This window comes from Seriola aureovittata, chromosome 17 (assembly GCF_021018895.1).
Source record: "Seriola aureovittata isolate HTS-2021-v1 ecotype China chromosome 17, ASM2101889v1, whole genome shotgun sequence".
Taxonomy (NCBI): Eukaryota; Metazoa; Chordata; class Actinopteri; order Carangiformes; family Carangidae; genus Seriola; species Seriola aureovittata.
The window spans coordinates 9,021,851-9,043,305 of record NC_079380.1 but is presented as its reverse complement, the minus strand read 5'-3'; the positions used below and the strand labels follow the sequence as shown (position 1 = coordinate 9,043,305).

General features: G+C 39.5%; 1 protein-coding gene across 1 annotated transcript; it reads left to right on the top strand.

Annotated features, from left to right (window-relative positions):
- The first annotated feature begins 285 nt into the window (after positions 1-285).
- Positions 286-21,076, top strand: hs3st2 (heparan sulfate (glucosamine) 3-O-sulfotransferase 2). The gene is made up of 2 exons (XM_056401766.1): positions 286-1,359; positions 19,724-21,076. Exons 1-2 carry the CDS (start codon positions 848-850, stop codon positions 20,340-20,342), a joined length of 1,131 nt encoding a protein of 376 aa, XP_056257741.1. The 5' UTR covers positions 286-847; the 3' UTR covers positions 20,343-21,076.
- Positions 21,077-21,455: the final 379 nt, after the last annotated feature.

Genomic DNA, 21,455 nt, shown 5'->3' with positions numbered 1-21,455 from the left:
ATTGAACAATATGAAACTCGTGTGTCATAAAGCTCAGTTAACACATACACACACACACACACACACACACACACACACACACACTGCAGCACACACATCCTGAGGTAATGGCATTAAAGCTGAAATGATCCCCTGCATAAATCGCTGGCACTCAGAGAGCCAAATGTTGCATCTTGAAGTCTCCACATGTGACGTTCCTGCAAATATTTGGGATGTTCCTTTAAAAGATGATACGCATATTGAATTATGAGCATGTGCATGACGTCAGAAGGGTTGATGAAATATTTATAGCCAGTAGTCTAAGTGCATATATCTTCACAACTTCATTATGAAAGGGAAAGGTGGGCTATGCATCCAAATCCCCTCTGAGGCAAGCAGAACAATCACGCTGGAGAGTTTTCTTTTTTTTTTTTTTTTTTTTTGTTAGGGACACTGAGGACGCGTTGGACTTTTTTCTTTTCTCTCACAATCGTCGCTCAACAAGGAGAAAGGAGGAGGAGGACAGAGATGGCTGTGAAATTCCTGTGGGATTCATTTTAAAACAGTGGCATCAGTAATTGAGCTATACGACTCACTTCAAACTACTTAAGAACAAGTTGTTTAAAGGAGGACTGCCCCGTTTTTCTGCGTGTATCCATATTCTGCTCCAAGTTTTCTCGCACACTTTCAGCAGCCTATGAAAAGAAATAATGCGAGTTACGCGCAGTTGATGCCTCCAAGAAGCCACCCCTATTCTCATATGCCAGTCTGACTTTGGAACCTGTATTATTGCCAGACTCCGACCGCAGACCAAAAGAGGAGGAAGACTCCGATGGAAAATCATGCAGCACTTTGAACCCATGGAGACATGGCACATAGGTTCCTCTCATCTACCAACAGATTCAGCGCCAGATTCGCCTTCATATTCACCGTGTCACTGTCTTGCACATATTTATGCTACAGTATCATTTTTTGTCGCAGCACAATCATGACAAACCGGGGTTACGAGGGGAGAAGATGCCCGCCGAGCAAGAACGCAGGGGGGAAGAAACTTCTTGGAAATTCAGACAATTGCGCTTCGCTGGAAGTCAGGTCCGCCCTGGATGAGACCGCCGCACAGCGAGGATCAAGTGATCTCCGCGACCAAACTAAAGCCCCTGCCACGTCTGGAAGTCACTGGACTGACATGAAGTTGAGAAACATGAGTGTTGCGCAAAAATATGGGAATAAGAAGCTGCCTAATGCGTTAATAGTCGGGGTAAAGAAAGGAGGCACCAGGGCGGTGCTGGAGTTCATCCGGATACATCCAGATGTGCGCGCACTCGGAACAGAGCCGCACTTTTTCGACAGAAACTACGACAGAGGGCTGGACTGGTACAGGTGAGGAAAACGGGAAACAAACACTGGAGTAGTCATTTGTGTTTGTGTTTTTTGCCCTAGTGATATTTCTGTATATCGTGTTTTACTTCTGTCACCGAGTGCGGCACAGTCACCCTTCCTGCTCTGGCAGAGGACTCTGGTGAAACGAGGTCCTGATGTAGACACTTCCATGTCAAAACGTTCATTTAACTTGTTTTGTGTCTCAGTTTTTACTATAACTCAATAGCCAACAATTCATTTTAAGGATTAAGTGGTTGGTATCAAATCTTTTAGAAGGCTGCAACACACTGCACACATGCACACACAGCTAGGTTTCAAGTCACCACTAAGATCACAGGTTTGATTCTACTTTTGAGTCTGTATGATGTTGTTGTTTTTCTACATGTTATAGATGTTAGCTGTCAGCAGAGCTCCATGGTCTTGAACAGACAGCTCCATGAGGGTGATGTAGGATCAGTTCACACAGACACAGTCAACGGCACAGAAAGACACAGGCAGCCCCCAGGTTACTAGCTGCCTTCAAACAGGCTACACCCTGGCACAAAATGTTCTTGTGTTGGTTGGTGGAGGCAAAGGAGCTCACAAGGTGCAACAACTCCCACCCACATCTGTGTCCCTCTGTGACGTCTCCAGCAGTTTTTAGTCGAGGCGGCCCCTGTTGAATCTAGACAGCTTCTCTATTTAATATTTTCTATTTCTAACATATTGAGTATCTTTAAAACTTCAATTCATTCATTCATAACTAACATTAATCATGAAGCTGTAAGTTCAAGGTTCCTCTCAACAAAAACCCTAGAGATCACTGCCAAACTGCAACGCACACACATTGCACTCAAGTCTGTAAATGTCCTCCAAAAAGGCTCGATGGTATTGTGTTAGATTGCATCTGACCATCGGAGCTGCCGGCGAGTGTGGCGTAGCAACAGACCGGCCATGCCATGCCTCCAAGAACATGGAACAAGTGATGAAGTCTATTCTCAGGCTGCACTGCAGGAATGAACAGCAGAGGCTGCAGCAAATTATCATGTATATGAGCACCTGCCCGTCAGTTCTCAGCTCATAGTTTGTTCAGGTCTTGTTAGACGTGCATGCTACGAGGTGCTAGCGGCCTGAGTCTGCACATATTTCAATAACTATTAATGCCTTTAATGTGTATGCTGAGACTGAACTGTTTATGGAAGAGTAATATTTCCAGCTACAGTTTCTATACTTGACGTGAGGCAATGATGCACCACATCCCTTCAGCGAAAGCAAAACTATGCTATGTCCCTCAATCATTAATGGGCTTTAACTATCATCACTGTGCCATTTTGACTCTACTTCTTTCTAGGGCCTCATTTGAGACAACTGAAGTGAAATTTGTGTAGAGCTGAAAAGATACAATCAGTGCAAGTACAAAATAGGTTGGATAGGTTTGTTCATTTAAAGGTTCCATATTATATAAAGTGAGATGTTCATGTCTTTTTCCATTACAAAGCAGGTCTAGGTTCTATATAAATACTGTGAATGTATCAAAGTGTGCAGTCCTCGGACAAAATGCACACACCCTGTACGCAGAAACTGAGCCTTAAAACGAGCTGTCAGGACTTCCGTACGCTTGTGATGTCACAACAAAGCAGTCACCACTCTCAACTATGCCTCCAGCACAATCCACCTGGACCCACCATGGTTTCTCTGAGTTTTTACCTGAAATCTGCTATATTCTTATTAGATCATTCTGAAAACAGTTCAGCCAATCAGAAGAGACGCTCTGTTGTTGCTAGAGCTCCAGGGAGAAGCTTGAAAAATGAGACGTAAAACTACACTGAGATGGTTTCTGGTACTTAAAACCACAATTATATCTTCTTATTGATATCAACAGTTCAAATAAAACACTGTAAAAGTGTAAAATACTGGACCTTTAAATTTGGGACTAAAACACTGAAAATAAATGTGTCTTAACATTAACTGCAAAGAGAGTCATGTCCTGTCAGACAGTCAATTTCAGAGTTAAAATAAATTTACAAAATAACATAGCAATGCACTGTAAATGATATAAGTATGACAGACAAAGTGTACCCATGAAGATGCAAGACAATTTGCCACACACACACACACACACACACACACAGATACGGACAGAGAGTGGCTATATGGCAGAGTTATCTCAAAAGAAGCTTCATACTCTTGAAAAGAGAATCAACCCCTTTCATCTTCAAACTAATGAACCAGAGGCTGTAATATTCTGAAATTGCATTAATGTAAGACACAAAACACTCCAGATCCCCCTGGTTGTAAGTTAAAAAGCAAACACTTCGTTCAATAATTTGCATGTTTATTAAGGTCTCTTTTTTAATTGCAATTCCTGATATTAATCTTAATTTCCCATGTATTATACTTGGCTATTAAGCCTACACTGTTTGCATGCACAGGAAGGAGCTTTTTGCTTCAAACAAAGACGTAAAACTTCCTAAGGGGCTACTCTACAGACAGTTAGTGTTTATTGTTGTGTGTATTTCACAAATTACATTGATTTAAGAAAAACACATTGGCAAACAAAGGTGCTGGTCTTTGTAACAATTAACAGAGGGAGCTGGAAAGCCTGTTAAATACCTCAGCAGATACCTCGGTACATGGAGACATTTAATACGGGCTCAGAGGATGTTCTTTTTCAGTGGTGGAAGGGTTGATTCAATTACCGAAACACATGCACACACAAGGCCAAATGTAGCCACAGTGTGAAGGAGTCAGTTGTGCATATTAATGTTGTAGGTCTTCCTCTATGAACAAGCATTAAGACATCACACTGACAAAAGTTAACCAAATACCCACCAGTTAAACATCTGAACTACAACCGAACGCAGCAGACCGAGCATGCGAAAAGGTGCTAGAGGCAGAGGAATTTTTTTTAACTGTTGAATCAATCATCAGCGCTTCAGATATCATCCTGCTCCACCAGCACATAAATCTACCATCTTAATGCAGCTTAATGATGCAGTGGCAGCCATTTACTTCATCAGTAAGCAAACTATTAGACCAGAGGTTGGGGCTTTTTACATAAGTTCGATTTTGTTTTCTCTGTCACTCAAGATTTAAGCAGAGATGAATCGAGGTGCCTCACTGATATGATGCCACGAAAGGAAAATTACAACACTGGGATATTGCACACTTGTCACAAGCTGACAGTTCATGTATTCAAGATAAACACTTAAACAGCACCTTGGAAACAAAGATGGGATTAATTCAGGCTGTAGAATCCGTTATTCAACTTGACGAGTGACCGCATGATGTTCATTGTATTAGACTGGCCCTCTGTGATTATCTGTCACAGTGTTTGGGTTGTTGGCAGCACGTCACGAAGTATCTTTCTGTTTTGATTAGCTGTCACATTTGTCTCTATAGCAAGTAACATATTGTATTTTCACGTTCTACATGTGTTTATGTGATTTGTTGCATTGAGCTGCTATAAGCTGTCTTTAATAGCCCAGTTTATATAGGCTATCTGTATATCTCTGTCTATCAATGGGTTTCAAATTACAGTTATTCTTATCATCATAATCGATCAGTTATCTTTGCGATTAATGATTATGATTTTAGTGGCCTTTTTAAAATGACCTTCATCAAGCAATAAAGGAACAACACAAAACATGTTCAGATCACAACCTGCAACAACCAGATGACCAAAAGATGCATCTCAAGATCCTTAAAATACAACAGAAACCTAGAAATAATCTGCTGATTAATCGATAATGAAAATGAGTGAAAGATGAAATATAGCATCAAGAAATTCTTAATATTTGAGAAGCTGTAAAAGTTCATCCAGAACTGGTCAAAAATGAAATGTTGTGACAACTGTAGCCTGGAGTTCTATTAAATTTGGTTCAGATATTCACGATCCCCAGAGGATGAATCATAATGATTTTGTATCATTTAGTGCCACTTTCCACTTCAGTTTCGCGACATTACATATCTAAAACAATTCCCCTTATTGTCATCAGTCTTAAGTCATAATCTCATATCAGTACTCTCATTGCATACTAATTAAACACATTAGCCTTTTAACTGCTAACATGCTAACATAATGATCCAAGTTTGTGCTTGAAGCAATAGTTTGACAAAATAATTGTAATTACCATCACAGCTTTGAGGGGCTAAAATGGTCCATTCACTTTCTGTTGATGTACTATTTCATTTGACAACAAAAGTTCATTATTGACTTTGTTGTAAGTTGGTATGATAAAATACTCTCAACACAAGGTCTGATTGCCAACTTTTTCTGAGCTATCAGCCACATCAAAATGCTTAAAACTCAACATGCTGTTTTCTCTAGAGGAAAAGACGCTTGTTTTTTGACACATTTCAAAACACCTTGTTTATAGCTAATATCCGTTGACCAGACAGAAACGTACATGACACCAAATTAACTCTTGTCAGTTTCAGTGAAGTGGCCAGTTGTTCAGTCGGCCAGTTGTTCAGTTCTGTTGCACAATCTGTCCTGTTACATTAAGCATGTGACAGATCATTTAGGCCCAGAAGAAAAATGGTGCAGTGTTCATTACTGTGTCTCCTGAACAGAACACACACGTGGCCTCATTTATTTTGCACAAGGGTTTTCACATAACCATACAGGACCTGATACAACAGACAATTCACAGCCACCAATTTCCTTGAACTTTTCTCGCCACGTTTTCGAATCTCCACAGAATCATAAAGATCAAACAAAAACACGTCGCTATACACCATCAGGACTTAAAAGGGCATCTCAGCTCTATTGATTTCACATGAGTCGGAGGCACTTCCAGTAGATTCCCTGAGAAGTGTTGAAATTGTATGAGAGGCTGCAGCCACGAATATTCTCCAGGTCCACATTAATTGGCTCGGGGAGGCAGGGAGCTCTGGAACAGTATCATCAGAAAGGTTGATGAGGACAGAAAGTTAGATGGTTCTCATTTAACACAGAAAACTGCACATTATACAGTGAGAGATGGTCAGGCGTAACTCTGCATTATTAATGAGCTGTCTTCATTCCAGTGCAGCTCAGAGACATGTAGTGGTTAACATTAATTACAAAACAAGTCTTTCTCAGACATTTCCCCAATGAGACCAATCTGAAATGTGAGATAGATGGTGCTTTTATTCCTTTAATAGAATAATTCAGGAAGTAATGTAATCATGCATACATTATGGATCAATCACATGATAAAGCATTAGTGTTTGGAATAAAACAATCGATAGTGCCAGTTCAATCTGGTGTAGATGGATAACAAACTTTCACAACTTTCAATCACTTGCTTATTAGTCAGTCAGTTAACCGCTTTGGTCCAGACTTGAATTTATTACAAGATATTTCATTTTCCTGCATTAGCATCATAATAATCATCATCATCATCATCATCATCATCATCATCATCAGGTCAAACTTTCTCTTTGTCCAATACTTTGATTTATGACTAAATACATACAAACATATGATATTCCCATCAGCCTCAACTGTACTCTGTACACTAAACTTAAGTAGCCTACTAAATGTTAGCAACATGAACATGGCGAATATTGTACTTAACATTAGCATGTTAGCATTGCACAGTGCCACGGTGCCTATGTAATGCCTCACAGAGCCGCTAGCAAGGCCGTAGACTTTTACGCCATGTCTACCCAGAGAGCATTTCTGTTGTGTTTTTCAGTTATCTGTCTCACCAACCCTGTGTCCTAGAAATTATGTTTATATACACCTAATGTGGAACAGTCAATACCCTTTGAAGGAAAACGTAACAACTGGATTATGTTTTCGAAATCAGGATAGGCCTATGTGGTTAATTTACATATTTGGCAAGTCCCAAATACGATTGAACATATCAGTAAAATATATTTACAGCGTACCTGTTTTACTAACAATACAATGCACAGTTATTTAGCTTTATATGATAGGTCTAATGTTTCGGCACTCACAGCACTTGGTTAAAGTTAAGGAAAGATCGTTGCCTGGTTTTAATGCTGAAAAAGTCCACAGTGACTTCAAACACAAGCGTTGAAGTTCCCTCCAGTAATAGACACATAGACAAAAGGCACAAGGTCATGGTTATGAATATTACACCGTATAAATGAACTTTAACCGAACTTATCTCATATGTTGCTTATTACTTAAGAGGGGCTAAATCATGATTATTTCATCCTTGTACTTGTCTTTCTCTTCTCTCCTATAGATTATGTACGTTGCTTAATCTCTCATTTTAGCCAAAGCTGGTTCTGTGCTATGCTTCCTTGGTGCTTTGCTTGCAAGGTGTAATTACACGTGGATCACATGAGCGGCAGTGATTAGTTTCGCTTCTAAGACTACAATATTACACGAAGGAACCAAAATAGCATGGACGAGTGAAGCAGTTACAACATGTTTATTTACATTTAACAGGGTGCACTTTGTACACCAGCCATTCAAGCCACCAAAAATGTTGGGTCTGACCATAATCCAGCGACATTTCCACCATAACGTAATATAATTAGCTGTCTACACAGGCAGCATAAATGCAACCTGAAGCATAATGTTTGTTTGTTTTTTTGTTTTTTTTGTTGTTGTTTTTTTACATTCAGTGTACTGAATCATCAGCCCGTTAGTTCAGTATGTAAAATATTCACAGGCACCACATTTAATTTCCCAGCAATATCCAATTGTGTAAGATATAGAATAATGAACATTTTTATGTTTAGGCACCTCAGACTCAAGGGAAAGCTGCAAGTATTGATGACATATTAATATGTAAATCAATATTGACTTGAAGGACAAGACATGATCATTTTCTTTTTCACAATTTAACTAATAGGAAACTAAAATCTTTTTGTAACCAAGGTGCCTAAGTGGCCTGAACCAAGGACTCAGCCTGTCCTCATCATCCACCCTAAACGCCTCCCTTCTGTGCAGCACAACAATGAAACCTTTACTGGACTGGAGAGAATTTTTCCAGTGAACATAATTGTACTTTTACATTGCATTTACTCATGTGGCAAAGCCATTTATGCAGTATAACAACATAGGTTTAAGGACACAGGGTTGTTAAGGAAGTCATTAGTTTGATACTGTGTTTTTGCGCGAGTCCAAGTGATACATGACTGACGACTGTCTAGTTTTTCACTTGATGTGACTTCAAAAGTCAGCGATCCTTAGCTCTTATCAGCTTGTTAACTTTCTCCTCTTGGCGAAGCCAGTGTGTCCCTGACCAGGGATCAAATCCTGCCTGTGCTTTTCTTCCTCCGACTCCTCTCTTTCCTTTTGAACTTTCTCACCATCTAAGTAAAGAGTGAAACCACTAAAGGTGTGTGGACCGTCCACTCTCCATTTATAAATATCCTTGACTCTCACATTGCTACAGGCTACACTGTAAACCCAGAAGTAACTTCTCCGAGCTCCGGTCTTGATGAAAATCTGAGAAATCTCAATTTTTGTCAGTTAAGATAAACTATGCTAAGAGGTGAGAAATTGAGGGAGGGTATTACTTACAGTGCGAAGGGGCAGGACATAATCTGCACATCACTGATTAAGACTATCATTCATAATGTCCCAATGTTATTATAATGAAGGTCATTTCACGTGAATTATAGTATTATAAAACATTTTTATTTTAGCTGCCATACAGAAGAGTCTTGCAAAAAGCCTTTAAAGATTTGATTTTATGTGCTCACTAGTTGAAATTAGAGCAATTCCTCATCAAATTTATTATAAATGTATCCAAAAAAACCCCACAAAAAATAAACATAAGTTTAGAAACAGCTCAGGATTTCAGAGGCTTCCCTGTTTGTCTGAGTGTCTTTATTTCAGTGTCCGCGGATGCTTTCCCCATGCCATATGTTAATGTGACAGCTCGTAGCTCAGATCAATTCAGCTTGTTATTGCTCAAGGAGAGCAAGTGTCAGTCATTCCCCTCTGCAGACCAATCCATGAATAATTGTTATTTCAAAGAAAACAAGAGACTAGAATTGAAATGGCAGCGATTAAATAGGATTTGGTCCAAGGTGAAAAACATTATGCAGTTTTTTTTTTACAGTATTGCAGGGCCGCATTGTCCTGTTATAAATATGTTTTGATGCTATTATGTGGCTGAGGACAGGCCTGATGTTGAAAAGATCCTCTATTGGCTCTGACAGTCTGCACTTTGCAACCAATTTGTCTTCAATTAAATTAGAGAAATAGATGCTTGATTCTCAGGACGCTGAATTGTGATTCACCTCTGTTCCTCACCTAGCTGAATTGGCCGTGGGATTGCTGTGTTCGTCTGGACTGCTCTTTGTTAACTCTTAATAGACTTTCAAGGTGGCAGGCTTCTGTTGCTGGTGATTAATGATCAGATGTCATCACAGCTGTAATCTAAGTGACTGATACTTTAATAATGGAGCGGCCTCTCCAGTGGTGACTGGATCTGTTCTGTCAGATCCGGGAGGAGGAAGATGACATTTTTAGGAAGCGCTGTGGTACAGACATTATGAGAAACCATGCGGCATAAGAACATTTTCTCTGCACAGTCTACCTGCGTAAAATAAACTGTTAATGGGTTTGGATGGCAGGGAGCAGGTCTGTGCGTGCTATTGGCTTTTCAGGACATTTAAGGACAAATGGTTTGTATGAAGCAAAATTTCCTACAGACACTTTCTAAAAGTATGGAAAGAAAGTTTGCAAACAAAGAGTTTTGAAAATCCTCTAATCAGGACTTGAATAATGATTATTACAAAAAATATATTGAAATTATATTAAATCATGGAAGAAAAAGGGAATTTGCTACAATTCAAATAAGACAAAAATCGCATATGTGAAAGCTCCCACTTGAAAACACTACCATGTCCAAAAACCCTGAAGTTGCTGTGACAGGCTCTCAGGACAGGGCACAACTCAGACACTCATTTAATAAGCCTGAGTCTTTCCCAACCAGACTGCAATTCATTAGTCAATTAGTCCAACTCTGCATGGCATTTGCATAGAATTTTTATTTTTCTCTTCATGTGTATTCAGAGTTACTGTACTGTTCACTTTTCTCACTGCACGTTTCTGTGACACTATAATTAAATCTTAGGTTATCTAAACATAAAGCTGCAGTTTTAATTATTTTGCGCTTGTGTGTTGAAGGTTTTTTTTTTTCTTTGCAGTACCGCTGATAACATTTTTTGAACTACTCCCTTGAAAAATGTGAAGCACGGTGACATTTTTGTTTCCACACCAAAGCTTTTTGTGTATATTATTACCAAGGACTGTGACCATCATTGCTCTGCATGCTGCTTACTGTGATAACACACAGGCAATGAGAGGAGCCTTTTTTTTTCTAATAACTTACTGTGTAACTGTTTTGTTGTTAAATTACTCCAGAGACTGGACAAACACAGCATGGAATGGATACTTTGATTCTCCGTGGTCCAGCCTGTGAGCCAGCATATTGTTTAATAGGCTGGGTTCCTTATTAGTCATTGTAATGACAAACATTTGTTGTCCAGCGGGAGGTGGAGGCCATTCTCTAAATCTACCATCGCCTGACCCTCCAGAAACACTTCACATCGTGATTAATGGCTTCTAAGTTCAAGGTTTGCCTGAAATCCTCCAACTCATTAAACTGCTATATTAGTAATAGTCTGTTGGCATAGTATTCCTTGATAAATTACAAGTGATAAGGAAGATGGGGTGCATTCAATGCTGGTTAGTTTCCAGATTACTGGATGACTATAGGTGTGGATTGTGGAAATATGACTGAACTTGTAACATGTTGTCAGTGACTTAGTTTCGATGGAGAATACACCTTTTTTTAAACGTACAACATGTAAAATTTATGTTTTCACATGTGATGTCTACGTTTCTCGTGTGAGGTCTGAAAACCACATATCGCCTATATGTGACAATATGTGTAACGGTTAATCCCACATTTCTTGGTTCTTTTTTTTTTTTGCTCGCTTTTTTGAGTGGGGCTTGTATATTGCATCTATGCTGCGTTGTTTTAGGTTCAAACCAGAGTGAAATGACAGTAATAAATTCTGAGTTCATTGATTGTTCACAAGGAGATGATTCAAAGCTGACCTTTACTTGTTCTGATCGTCTGCATCCCTGATGAACCTTCGCTGCTCTTTAGAAGTTTAAGTTGTTCAACAAGACACACTGTCTGGAGCCGAGCAGTCCGCTGTTTCACCGCATTTGTTCAGCTCAGCTTCACACTGTGAAAGAAAACTTACGTAATGGAAGTGATGCAGCAATTTGCATGCTTTTTTTTTTTTTTTTTTTTTTTTTAATCCGTTTATCTATATATATGCAGTACCACATACAGGGGGTGCATCTCAGTTTGCAGTTTGTAATGTAATACAGCAGCCTTGGACCAAAAGGTTTTCAATGTCAAATCTTTGTTTAGTTTGTCACAGAGGTTTTGGTTGATACAGAAAATTGCTGTGTTGAACTGATTTTATATCTCTGTTTGGAAAAGGTTTAGTTTTTGTTTTTGATCTGGAAACCAAGAGATGTACAGAAGCCAATGTCCCTTCTCTGAAGTCTGTGTGTGTTGGTCAATTATCATCTGTTGTTTGACACATTCTGATCACCACTAGTCATTGCAAATGCACAAAAGATAGTTATACAATATGTTTATTGAATATAACACAACAGTAATTAAACATCATACCAATATTTCATATTGAACTATGATGACATGTTTAGCCAACCACAAATTAAAGGGGCAATTTGTACATTTTTTCTGCCGCTGAGCACGGTTTCTTACCAGCAGGGTGGTGCTGATGGTCACTGCAAAGAGCTTCAACCATCATTGCATTTACAGTACAACCGGTTATAATACACCATGTGAGCAACATTACCTCTTCAATGCAGACTGGAAACTCGCTATTGGGAAGTGATGAGATGGTTCAGCCAAACGGGGGGTTGTTGGTTAACGGGGCTAGCTAACTTCAGTAGAAGAAAATAAGTGATAGTAATGGAAGCAAAAGAAAAGTTAACATTGGCATTGGTGTTCCACCACTGGAGAAAGCTCTTGGTGAGTAAAGGAATGAAGTTTGATATTGAACTTGCACCGTTTCCTTTCAACTGATATAAAAACCTGTTAATGCTAACGTTGGGTATGTGGCAATAGCAAAACTTGCAAATAGCTCCTTTAACCACAGGAGCTGTTCTGGTCGTTTCAATCTCACAGTCAAATCAATAGCTGCTTAAGGACTGAACATCCTGTTTTCTCGCTGGACCACAACAGCAGGGCAAACCCTATAAACATGTAACTGACCTTCATCATTGGTCAGGCAAATGCCATGTGACTGAGTCATGAAGTTACTCCACTGGTTGGACAGCCAATGGTGTTGAAGTTTCCCCAGTGGCCATCGCTTTTTCAAAATGAATTGGCACAAAAAAAATTGTCAAATTAGCTCATTTATCAAATCTGAAGATCTGAACTTTTTTTTTTTTTTTCAAAAAAAGCACTTAGTAACAAATATAGTCACTTTTTTGTCACTTTTGTTACTTTCCAAAGAAGAGAGTCACCAGCACTTCCCCCGCGAGTGAGAGGCATACCTCTCTGTGTCTACTGTGTTCAGTGAGTGGCAGCGGTTTGTTATGCAGAAAGATATTCTGTCGCTTCTAACTTTTTTTCTGAGTGATCGTTTTGCACGTAAATAGAGCAGAAATCACAGCACAGCCGTTTTCTTTATTTTACGTGTTTGGTGATTTAGTCAGACAACACTGCGTACACTGCAGTGCTGACCAGCAGCTTGGAAATGGCTTGGAAGTGAGCGCTGGTTAACATGTGGTCCTAATGGGCCACAGTTCAGTAACTGTTACTTACTTGTTCATTGTCCGACAACAGAAACAGAAAAATATGTAAATGAAAACATGTGAATTCAGCTGTGTTAAAATACTGTAGCAGAGAGTAAGAGAGGAACAAACAGAAAGAGCTGAAACCACCTGACACTAGGCGGACGCAAATACAACGTGATGACATCAGTTGTTTACAGCGGTTCCACAACAGTTTTAAACTACCGTCGTGGAACTACTGCTTCATTTACTGGAGTCCTCAATCATTGACCATATGTGGTCCAGCCATATACTTGTTTTTGTATTATATTGTTTTCATTACATTTTCTCCAGACTAGTGTTTGCTCAATGAACCCTTTAGGGCATAAAGTGCTCGTCTTGACTGGCTGAGTACACAAAATATGAAGAACATTCATGTTTTTATAATGTTGTGTGTAATAGAACAACCAGGGAACTGACAATTATTAAGTTGTCTGAAAAGTCAAAGAAATTGTTGCATGGATTCATTTTTAGCTTTAGATGCTTTGCTGATAATTTGCTTTCTAGGGGTCCTCGCACTTCAATTGTTGCACACTTTCATTTTCAGTGTTCATTTTCAGGAAATATCCCTGTTGTTGTTGTTGTCTTGAGCCTTACTCTTGATTGGCCAGGCTATAACAATCTAATTGTTGTCCTGCACTGACTCTGCTGCTGTAGAAACTGCAGCATATTCTCCCAGTGGAAATGCATACTGCAGGAGAATGGTGTATCAGGGTTTAATGGGGAGTCCTTGGTACTTTCAAATAAAGACATCCATGTTTGTGGCTTATTCCCCCATAATGATACAGCAGCATCCAGAGGGAGCTAAAGTGTGAACTCCAGACCTCCCGCTTCCACTGCGCCAACAGAGATAAATCGTTCTGCGAGATAGCCAGCAGGCTGTTTCAGGGTCAGTACGATATGCAGACCAGCTTTCAGCACACTGTGGCTCATTAATGAGTGGCAATGACTGTTCCCGCTGTTGACCCTAACTACCTGTAGATAAGTGTTGCAGATGGGTGCTCGTTTTGTTTTTTTCCTCCTCTCCTCTCACCAAGTGGGCGATAGAGCTAATATAAGACATGTAATCAAATCATTACAGACAAGAATTGTTGGAATAGTTAAAAGCATAGTTAAAATTGACAAGATGGTTATTTTATGTTTTATTTTACAGCTCAAATTCTCCCTGCAGGCACTCAGCTGGCACTCAGCATCATTAGTCGTTGATATTTGGTTGTGTTGTGTTGTTAAGTAACCAAAATCCAAACTTCTTCCAAATGTCTCATGCCATCTTGACATGTCCAACGTGGTTTCTGTCACCCGCTGGGTTATATAAATGCCATATTTAATAATGAATATATGTTATGCTTGTGTGAAGCAGCATCTAGCTAAGTTTGTTTGGTTCCAGAGCTTGCTTCATTTGTTTTCATATTGGACATAATCCTGCGGTGGATTACTTTAAAATAGTAATAACCTCTCCCTGTTGTGAAGGTACTTAAAGCAAAGACTTCACAAGGAAAGAACACCTTGTGCGTACCCATCAGTGGCTGCCGTACACCCACTTTCTTTCACATCCTGTGACGTTCACTGCGTCTTATCAGATGGAGCTGGTCCTCACTGTTACAATGGGTTGTTTGCTTTATGTAGTGTAAGAAACTCTCTTCATCTCAGAGCAGAGATGCATTGAAATTTAAGTAGTGATAGTTTAGGGTTAATGATGCTGCTAATATTTATATTAACCAGCCAGAACCCTTTTTCTATTTACTTAGAAATATGTTAATTTGCTGGAATGCGTACAATAAAATATCCGACAAATCATTATAATAATATATTATATAATAAATTAAAGCAGATGTCAATGTTAAATTCAGAAAAATTGCTATTTTATTTACAAAAGTTTCCAACTAGGATCGAGGAAATTACAGCATCAAATTCAATGCTGAAGCGTCTAGAACAAATCAGCTTTCAACCATGTTCTCTTGTTCAACCAGGAACAGGTCTCATTTACAGTATTGAGCAGATTGTCCACATTTTCCCAGAGTGATTAAAATGTCACAGCCAAGCGCGTAATGCATCCTGACTTAAAGTTTGCACCAAGAATTGTGAGGAAGACTGTAAATTACCCCAAAGAATTTAGTGTTGACTTTGCCTGAGAAGGTGTTAATCAATCAGAGCACTTCACTCAAATGTCAGTTAATCAACTGTGTGTGTGTGTGTGTGTGTGTGTGTGTGTGTGTGTGTGTGTGTGTGTGCATGTTCATGTGTAAGTCCAAAAAAGCAAAGATGTTCACATTAAAGTCTATCGTAACATTTCTACTTCTTTTTACCTGCATAAAGATGCTGAACTTCCAGAAACATGATTACCCTCCAAGTGATTCTATTGGAATTACAATCATGTATATTTTCTAATTGCAAATAATTATTACCAGGCAAGAAATGAACAGATTTATTAAAAGCACACCAGAACCTGCTGCGGTAAAGACCCACAACTTTATCTTTTCGTTTCAGATGCTGTGTGCAGTGCTGATAGTTTTCTCGGGGGCACAGGAGAAAAAGAAAAATCCCTGAAAAGTACATTTCTGATGTCTGGTTCAGACACCTGCCTCAGGTATCACATGCTCCCCTTCTGGCCTGATTCCTGCTATCTCAGTAACGAACAGATACATAAATGAGGCTGCCGCTGTCATGTGTTTGAGCGAGGCAAAGAAAAGTATTCAAAAAGAAGATTTTCTGCTCATCACTTGCAGTGTTTTTGTTCATCACTTCATCATATCACTTAAAAGAAGGCACATATGGCCATTAACGGTTAATGTTTAGCCATTAAAATCAATTTTGAGATAACCAGGCAAACGAACATGAACATGTGCCCCAACTACAAATGCTAGATCAAAAACAAAACAAAAAAAAAAAAAGTACATGTTTGAATCCCCCGGTGTTCCTCATTAACATCACTCCAAGACAGGCAACTTGGAACTTATCGGTCCAGGCTGCTCCCACTGACATGAAAGCATCCAGTATAAATAGCACTGATTTCAATAAAAATCAAGACCAGCATGCTTTGATCATTGGACCGCATCTTGTCCTCCTTGGCTGCAGTTACAGATAGTTAAACAATCCTTTGAATGGACAACTGACAACTACAGGTGAAACATCACACACTCAGAGCTCAGAGCACATGGCTGCTGTGGGTATCAATTAAATGAGTCACTGAGCAAGATTAGAGTCATAGTTGGATGACAGACAGCGAAAGCTTCTGTTAATATTCTGTTTTCGTATAACCTTGTGCGAACAGATACTGAAGATGCAATTAATTCATCACATAATTGGTAGCAACAGGTTTTTCTCAAAAGCGGACACTAAAGTCTTTCAGGACTTATTGATCCATCAATGACAATTATTTTAAATGACTGCAGAATTTTACCCTGTATTTACTCCGGTCTAAAGCGCATTTAGGGTGTGTCCGTATCAGTTTTGCTATTTTACCGGTGGGTAAAAACATGCAGGGTTCAGAAGGGTTGTGCTTGACTCTGCATTGTTTTTTTCCCTCACATTTTTCCACATGGTTTTGTCCGTTGCTTGAGATTTGACTGGTCATATCACTGCGTCCTCTCCTCCGTCTGGATAATGACAATTCAACATGGGCCTTTGCATCTACATCTGCTAATTAATGAATCTTTTCATTATCTTTGTTTCTGCCCGCATCGTGATTGGTTGTATTGGTTGTACATGCAAATTAGATAGATGGCACTGGTGGACTTGTCAACCAAGTGGTTATTATCATATCCATGAATAACCCATAACACTAATGAAGTAGTCAGTTTAACCCAAACCCAGCTCTTTTGTATAAACCCAACCAAGTCTTTTGTGTCTTAACTTAACCAAACTGAAGACGCATAACAATGCTGTTCTATGGGCGTTTTAAGACAATCTGGATATTGTATTCAAAGATGGAGCAGTATTTATTCCTATAAAAGTCGCTCACAAAGCGCATACTTCACAAAAGCCTCAGCAAGCTTTCACATGCTTCAGTGGTTTTAGGCCCATAAAGAATTCTCACCAGAGTCCTTTGCCAGTTAAGCCAGTTGAGAGCATTAGGGTTTGGAATGGGATAAAATAATTCAATCATATGGCTCTTCTAGACTTTCCCAATGTTCCTGGACTGAAAGGATTAGCTTCTGACAGTCATTTCGTTGAGTTTGTGACACTGAGAAAAATGTATTTATGTATTTATTTCTTAGTGTTCGTCACACAAGTTGCAATACCTCCGTACAGCCACTACACCAAAGTCACAAAAAGTACCCAACCTGTACTCATTGCACCTGGATGAGATCCAGTGGGTGTCAGACCAGCTCCAGGTGTGATCCACATGTCATTCCAATGTGTTCTGCGTGTATTACCACCTTTCAAAAACGTGTTGCATGTATCATGTTAACGATACATGACGTAAATGAGGTCTTAGCTCTGGACCGATTGTGGTGAGTTGTGTCTGTGTTACATTTACTTTCAGGTCGTAACTGGTCAGAAACATATCAAAGCAGCAGAGCGTCTGTTGTTTTTCTTAATGTTATAACATTATTAACCCGTCTTTGCACTTTGATGATAATTGATCGCAAAGAAGACACTGGATCCTGTATCAGAGTTTTTACACCTCTATTTCCATCTTGTCTACATCAGTCCCTTCAGTGTTGTATAACTTCTGTGTAACAGTCATGTAATTTATCCGGGGCTGAGACTCACTAGGAGTAAACAACCATAACAGCTGTAAAAATCAATAACTCAAGGTAAGTTAGCACATGTTGCAACCTCCTCTGATGGACAGACTCACTTGCAGTTGTGCAGTCCACATCCAAACAAAAACAACCTGTTTGAGGGGAAACATCTCGTCGTCAAATCTCCTCTTAATCTAACATCATTATTTTTTGTGAAAACCTTATTCCCAATATCCTCATGCTTTGGTGGTGGTGGTGGTGTGTGTGGTGTGTGTGTGTGTGTGTGTGTGTGTGTGTGTGTGTGTGTGTGTGTATGTGTAGACATGCTGTCTACAGAACTGACCTGTTCTGTATGTAGTTGTGTAGTTGACCCCAGTCAGCTGTAAACAGCACGATTTGAAGCAGAGCCATTTGTGATCTTTCACTGTTTGTATTCACATTTTGAGCCCAGTTTTGAACCAGCAACATACAGGATCCTCTCTTCCCCAACACAATCTTCATCTCTGAGGATGATGAAAATGTATGGACTTGACAAGGCAGATAACGAAGACGGTCTCCTCAGCACACAACCAAAGATCTGTTTTAGATTCTGCACCTCCTGGAAAAAGGCTGCAAGTTTTTTTTTAGTGTGTAGCAAAGTTGTTTGCTTGAAAAGGTGGTGTTCTCATAAAAGATTGATAGTTGCCTAGTGGCCCTGAGGCACCCAAGCCAACAACTCAGGATTCATAAACAAAGCTAAATGGATCAATATTTCCAACACTTTAGAAGTAACCTATGGTTACCCCTACCTTGAGAGAGAAAGCTTTGAGAAAGGTTAGGTTTTAATCGAAGGCTTCCCACAATAATAATAAAGAAAGCGTGGTATTTAATCATCAGAGCTGTGCGGTAACATACCCGAGGTCCAGAAACATGCTGTGATACAGAGAAATTCAGGCTCTATATCTTCTGTATTCATAAAAGTAAAAAGCCATTTTTTGACCATTTTTGGAATTATTCACCCCAGACCTGCAGACTGTTGTAGCATGAGCACCGGCGCTCCAGCACTCTGCAGTTGGAACTTTTTCACTTGTCTCTTTTCTATTTGAAGGAAACGGGAAACAAAGCATGGCCGATCTAGGAATTGTAGCCAAGTAATTCATTGTCTCAGCAGTCAACGGCAGATGCCTCTTAATCAACTTTTATTGAACCAAAGTGTCAAAGCAGAATGACACATTACACTGGGAAAGAAAACTCACATGACAAATATGACAAATGGAAACATTTGCCTGTAGTTTGCAAAGCCATCATCTTGGCAGCATGATGATGATAATTATGATGCATGTTTGTGTTGTACAAGCTGTCCTGTCACCAATGAATCTCTAACAAATACATTCACGTTGAGCTTATCAGAGCTGGGTCTACCATTATTTCGTACTTTGTGTCTGGGTTTGATAATTTTCTGCATAACTACACTATTACTTAAGACTGTTTTTTTTTTTTAACCAATTATTGTTTTTCTACAGAAATGGATCTGAAGAACACTGAAGACAACATACTGTACCTATAGTTTCTTAAAGTTTTTTAAATACAAAAATGTATGCTTCACACACAACTGGTGTTTCAGCATTTTTTTTGTCCTCTCTTTATTGTTGTGGTGTCGTTAAGATCCTAAAATGCCATACAAACTAATGTGTAATGTGTAAATGTGCATCTATCACAACCCATGTTGATAGTAGGGTTGATTTTAATACTGGTTACGTCTGCATTCCTTAACTAAAACTTCCCTCTCACTTGTACTTTTCTATCATCAATGAAACAGAAAAAGCATGAGGAAAAACTCCAGGACAGGAACATAACAGCTCTTGCTGACTCATCCATCTGTGTTTTATTCTTTTGTTTCTCTCCCAAGGGGACTAATGCCACGAACACTAGACAGCCAGATCACATTAGAGAAGACTCCCAGCTACTTTGTCACCAGAGAGGCACCAAGACGCATCTCCAGCATGTCCCATGAGACCAAGCTGATTGTTGTGGTGCGCAACCCAGTCACAAGAGCCATCTCTGACTACACACAGACTCTTTCCAAGAAGCCCGACATCCCTACGTTTGAAGAGCTGGCCTTTAAGAACAGAAGTTTGGGTCTTGTCGACACTTCCTGGAACGCCATCCGGATCGGGATGTATATCCTGCACCTGGAGAACTGGCTGCAGTACTTCCGCCTGTCGCAGATGCACTTTGTGAGCGGGGAGCGGCTGATCACCGATCCAGCCGGGGAGATGGGCCGCGTTCAGGACTTTTTAGGACTGAAACGAATAATTACGGACAAGCACTTCTACTTTAATCGAACCAAAGGCTTCCCCTGTCTGAAGAAGCCGGAGAGCAGCAGCCAGCCGCGCTGCCTCGGCAAATCCAAGGGTAGGACTCACGTGCAGATCGACCAGGAGGTCATTGAGCAACTGCAGGAGTTTTATAGGCCATTTAATATCAAATTCTATGAAACTGTGGGACAAGACTTTAAGTGGGATTGAGGGTGCCATACAGAAACAGTGCTGCTTTTAAAATGGCTACCTCGAGAGACATGTTAAAACATAAATGAGGGTATCTTCAACAAACCGTTCAAATGACAAGTCTATTGAACTATGTATAAATTCACAAGCTTAATATAAAACAGACAACTCAGACATTAAAATATAATCATAAATGGTTTTACGTCATGCTGGGTTATTCTGATGTTAAGTGCCATTTCTTTAAAAGATCAAGCATAGACAGAAACCCCTTTTCTTTACTGTATACAGGACATGACATACGAATTCATCAGTAGGCAGCCAGCATTAATTCATTAACCAGAAACCACCAACACTAGTCTGACATTAATGACACTGCTTGAATATTCATTGCCTAACTTGCTTATTTATTCCTCATTTCAGCTCAAAATTAAACCACTGGTTTACAGTTAAAATGAGCTCTCAACATGATGCAGCAGCAAAATGTCAAATGAATAAATAAAATCACCCTGCCGGTTATTCTGCACTGAAATCTGTTGACAAAAGCTCATAGGCAACAGTGACAAATTTATTTAATAAATGTACTGTAACTGAAGAAGAAAAAAATAACAGCTTTATTGAGAGACGCTGTAACACTGATGAAAATGAACCGTTTGTTAAACTCTACTTCATCTTTTTCTGTGTTAGTGTTTCCGTTGTGATCATCGAAAATAAGTGTAAAACAAAAGGAATTAAAATTAAAGGATTTATTTGAGATATTTTCTGTTTATTTTTTTTTTTGCACCTGCAATTATCTAGCATCTAGTGATGGTGTCTTGGAACAGAATACAATCAGATGTGTTCCCTGCTTTGCATCACAAACAGAAATCAAATCAAACCTGATGCCTGATGCCCTGTGACATCCAGGCCACAGGCAGGACTATCACAGACCTCATGTGATTTAGGAATTCATCCGAACATCTGAGCAGGACATTCACGCACATCTCCCCGGCCAAATATATGACAAAAATAGTATAAAGAAGTTTGTATCGAGCCTCTTGAAAGATAAAATGTTCCTTATCAAATGCTGCCATGCATGTCATTGATCTCATTAACTTTCAAGATTCCTCTTTTAATGGATTTCATCATGCTCCTCCT

What these genes read in the sequence shown, in the direction of transcription:
- hs3st2 (XM_056401766.1), top strand. Translation starts at nt 848, where the DNA reads ATGGCACATAGGTTCCTCTCATCTACCAACAGATTCAGCGCCAGATTC. An exon ending in AGAGGGCTGGACTGGTACAG is followed by an intron (nt 1,360 to 19,723) that starts GTGAGGAAAACG and finishes TTCTCTCCCAAG; the next exon opens with GGGACTAATGCCACGAACAC.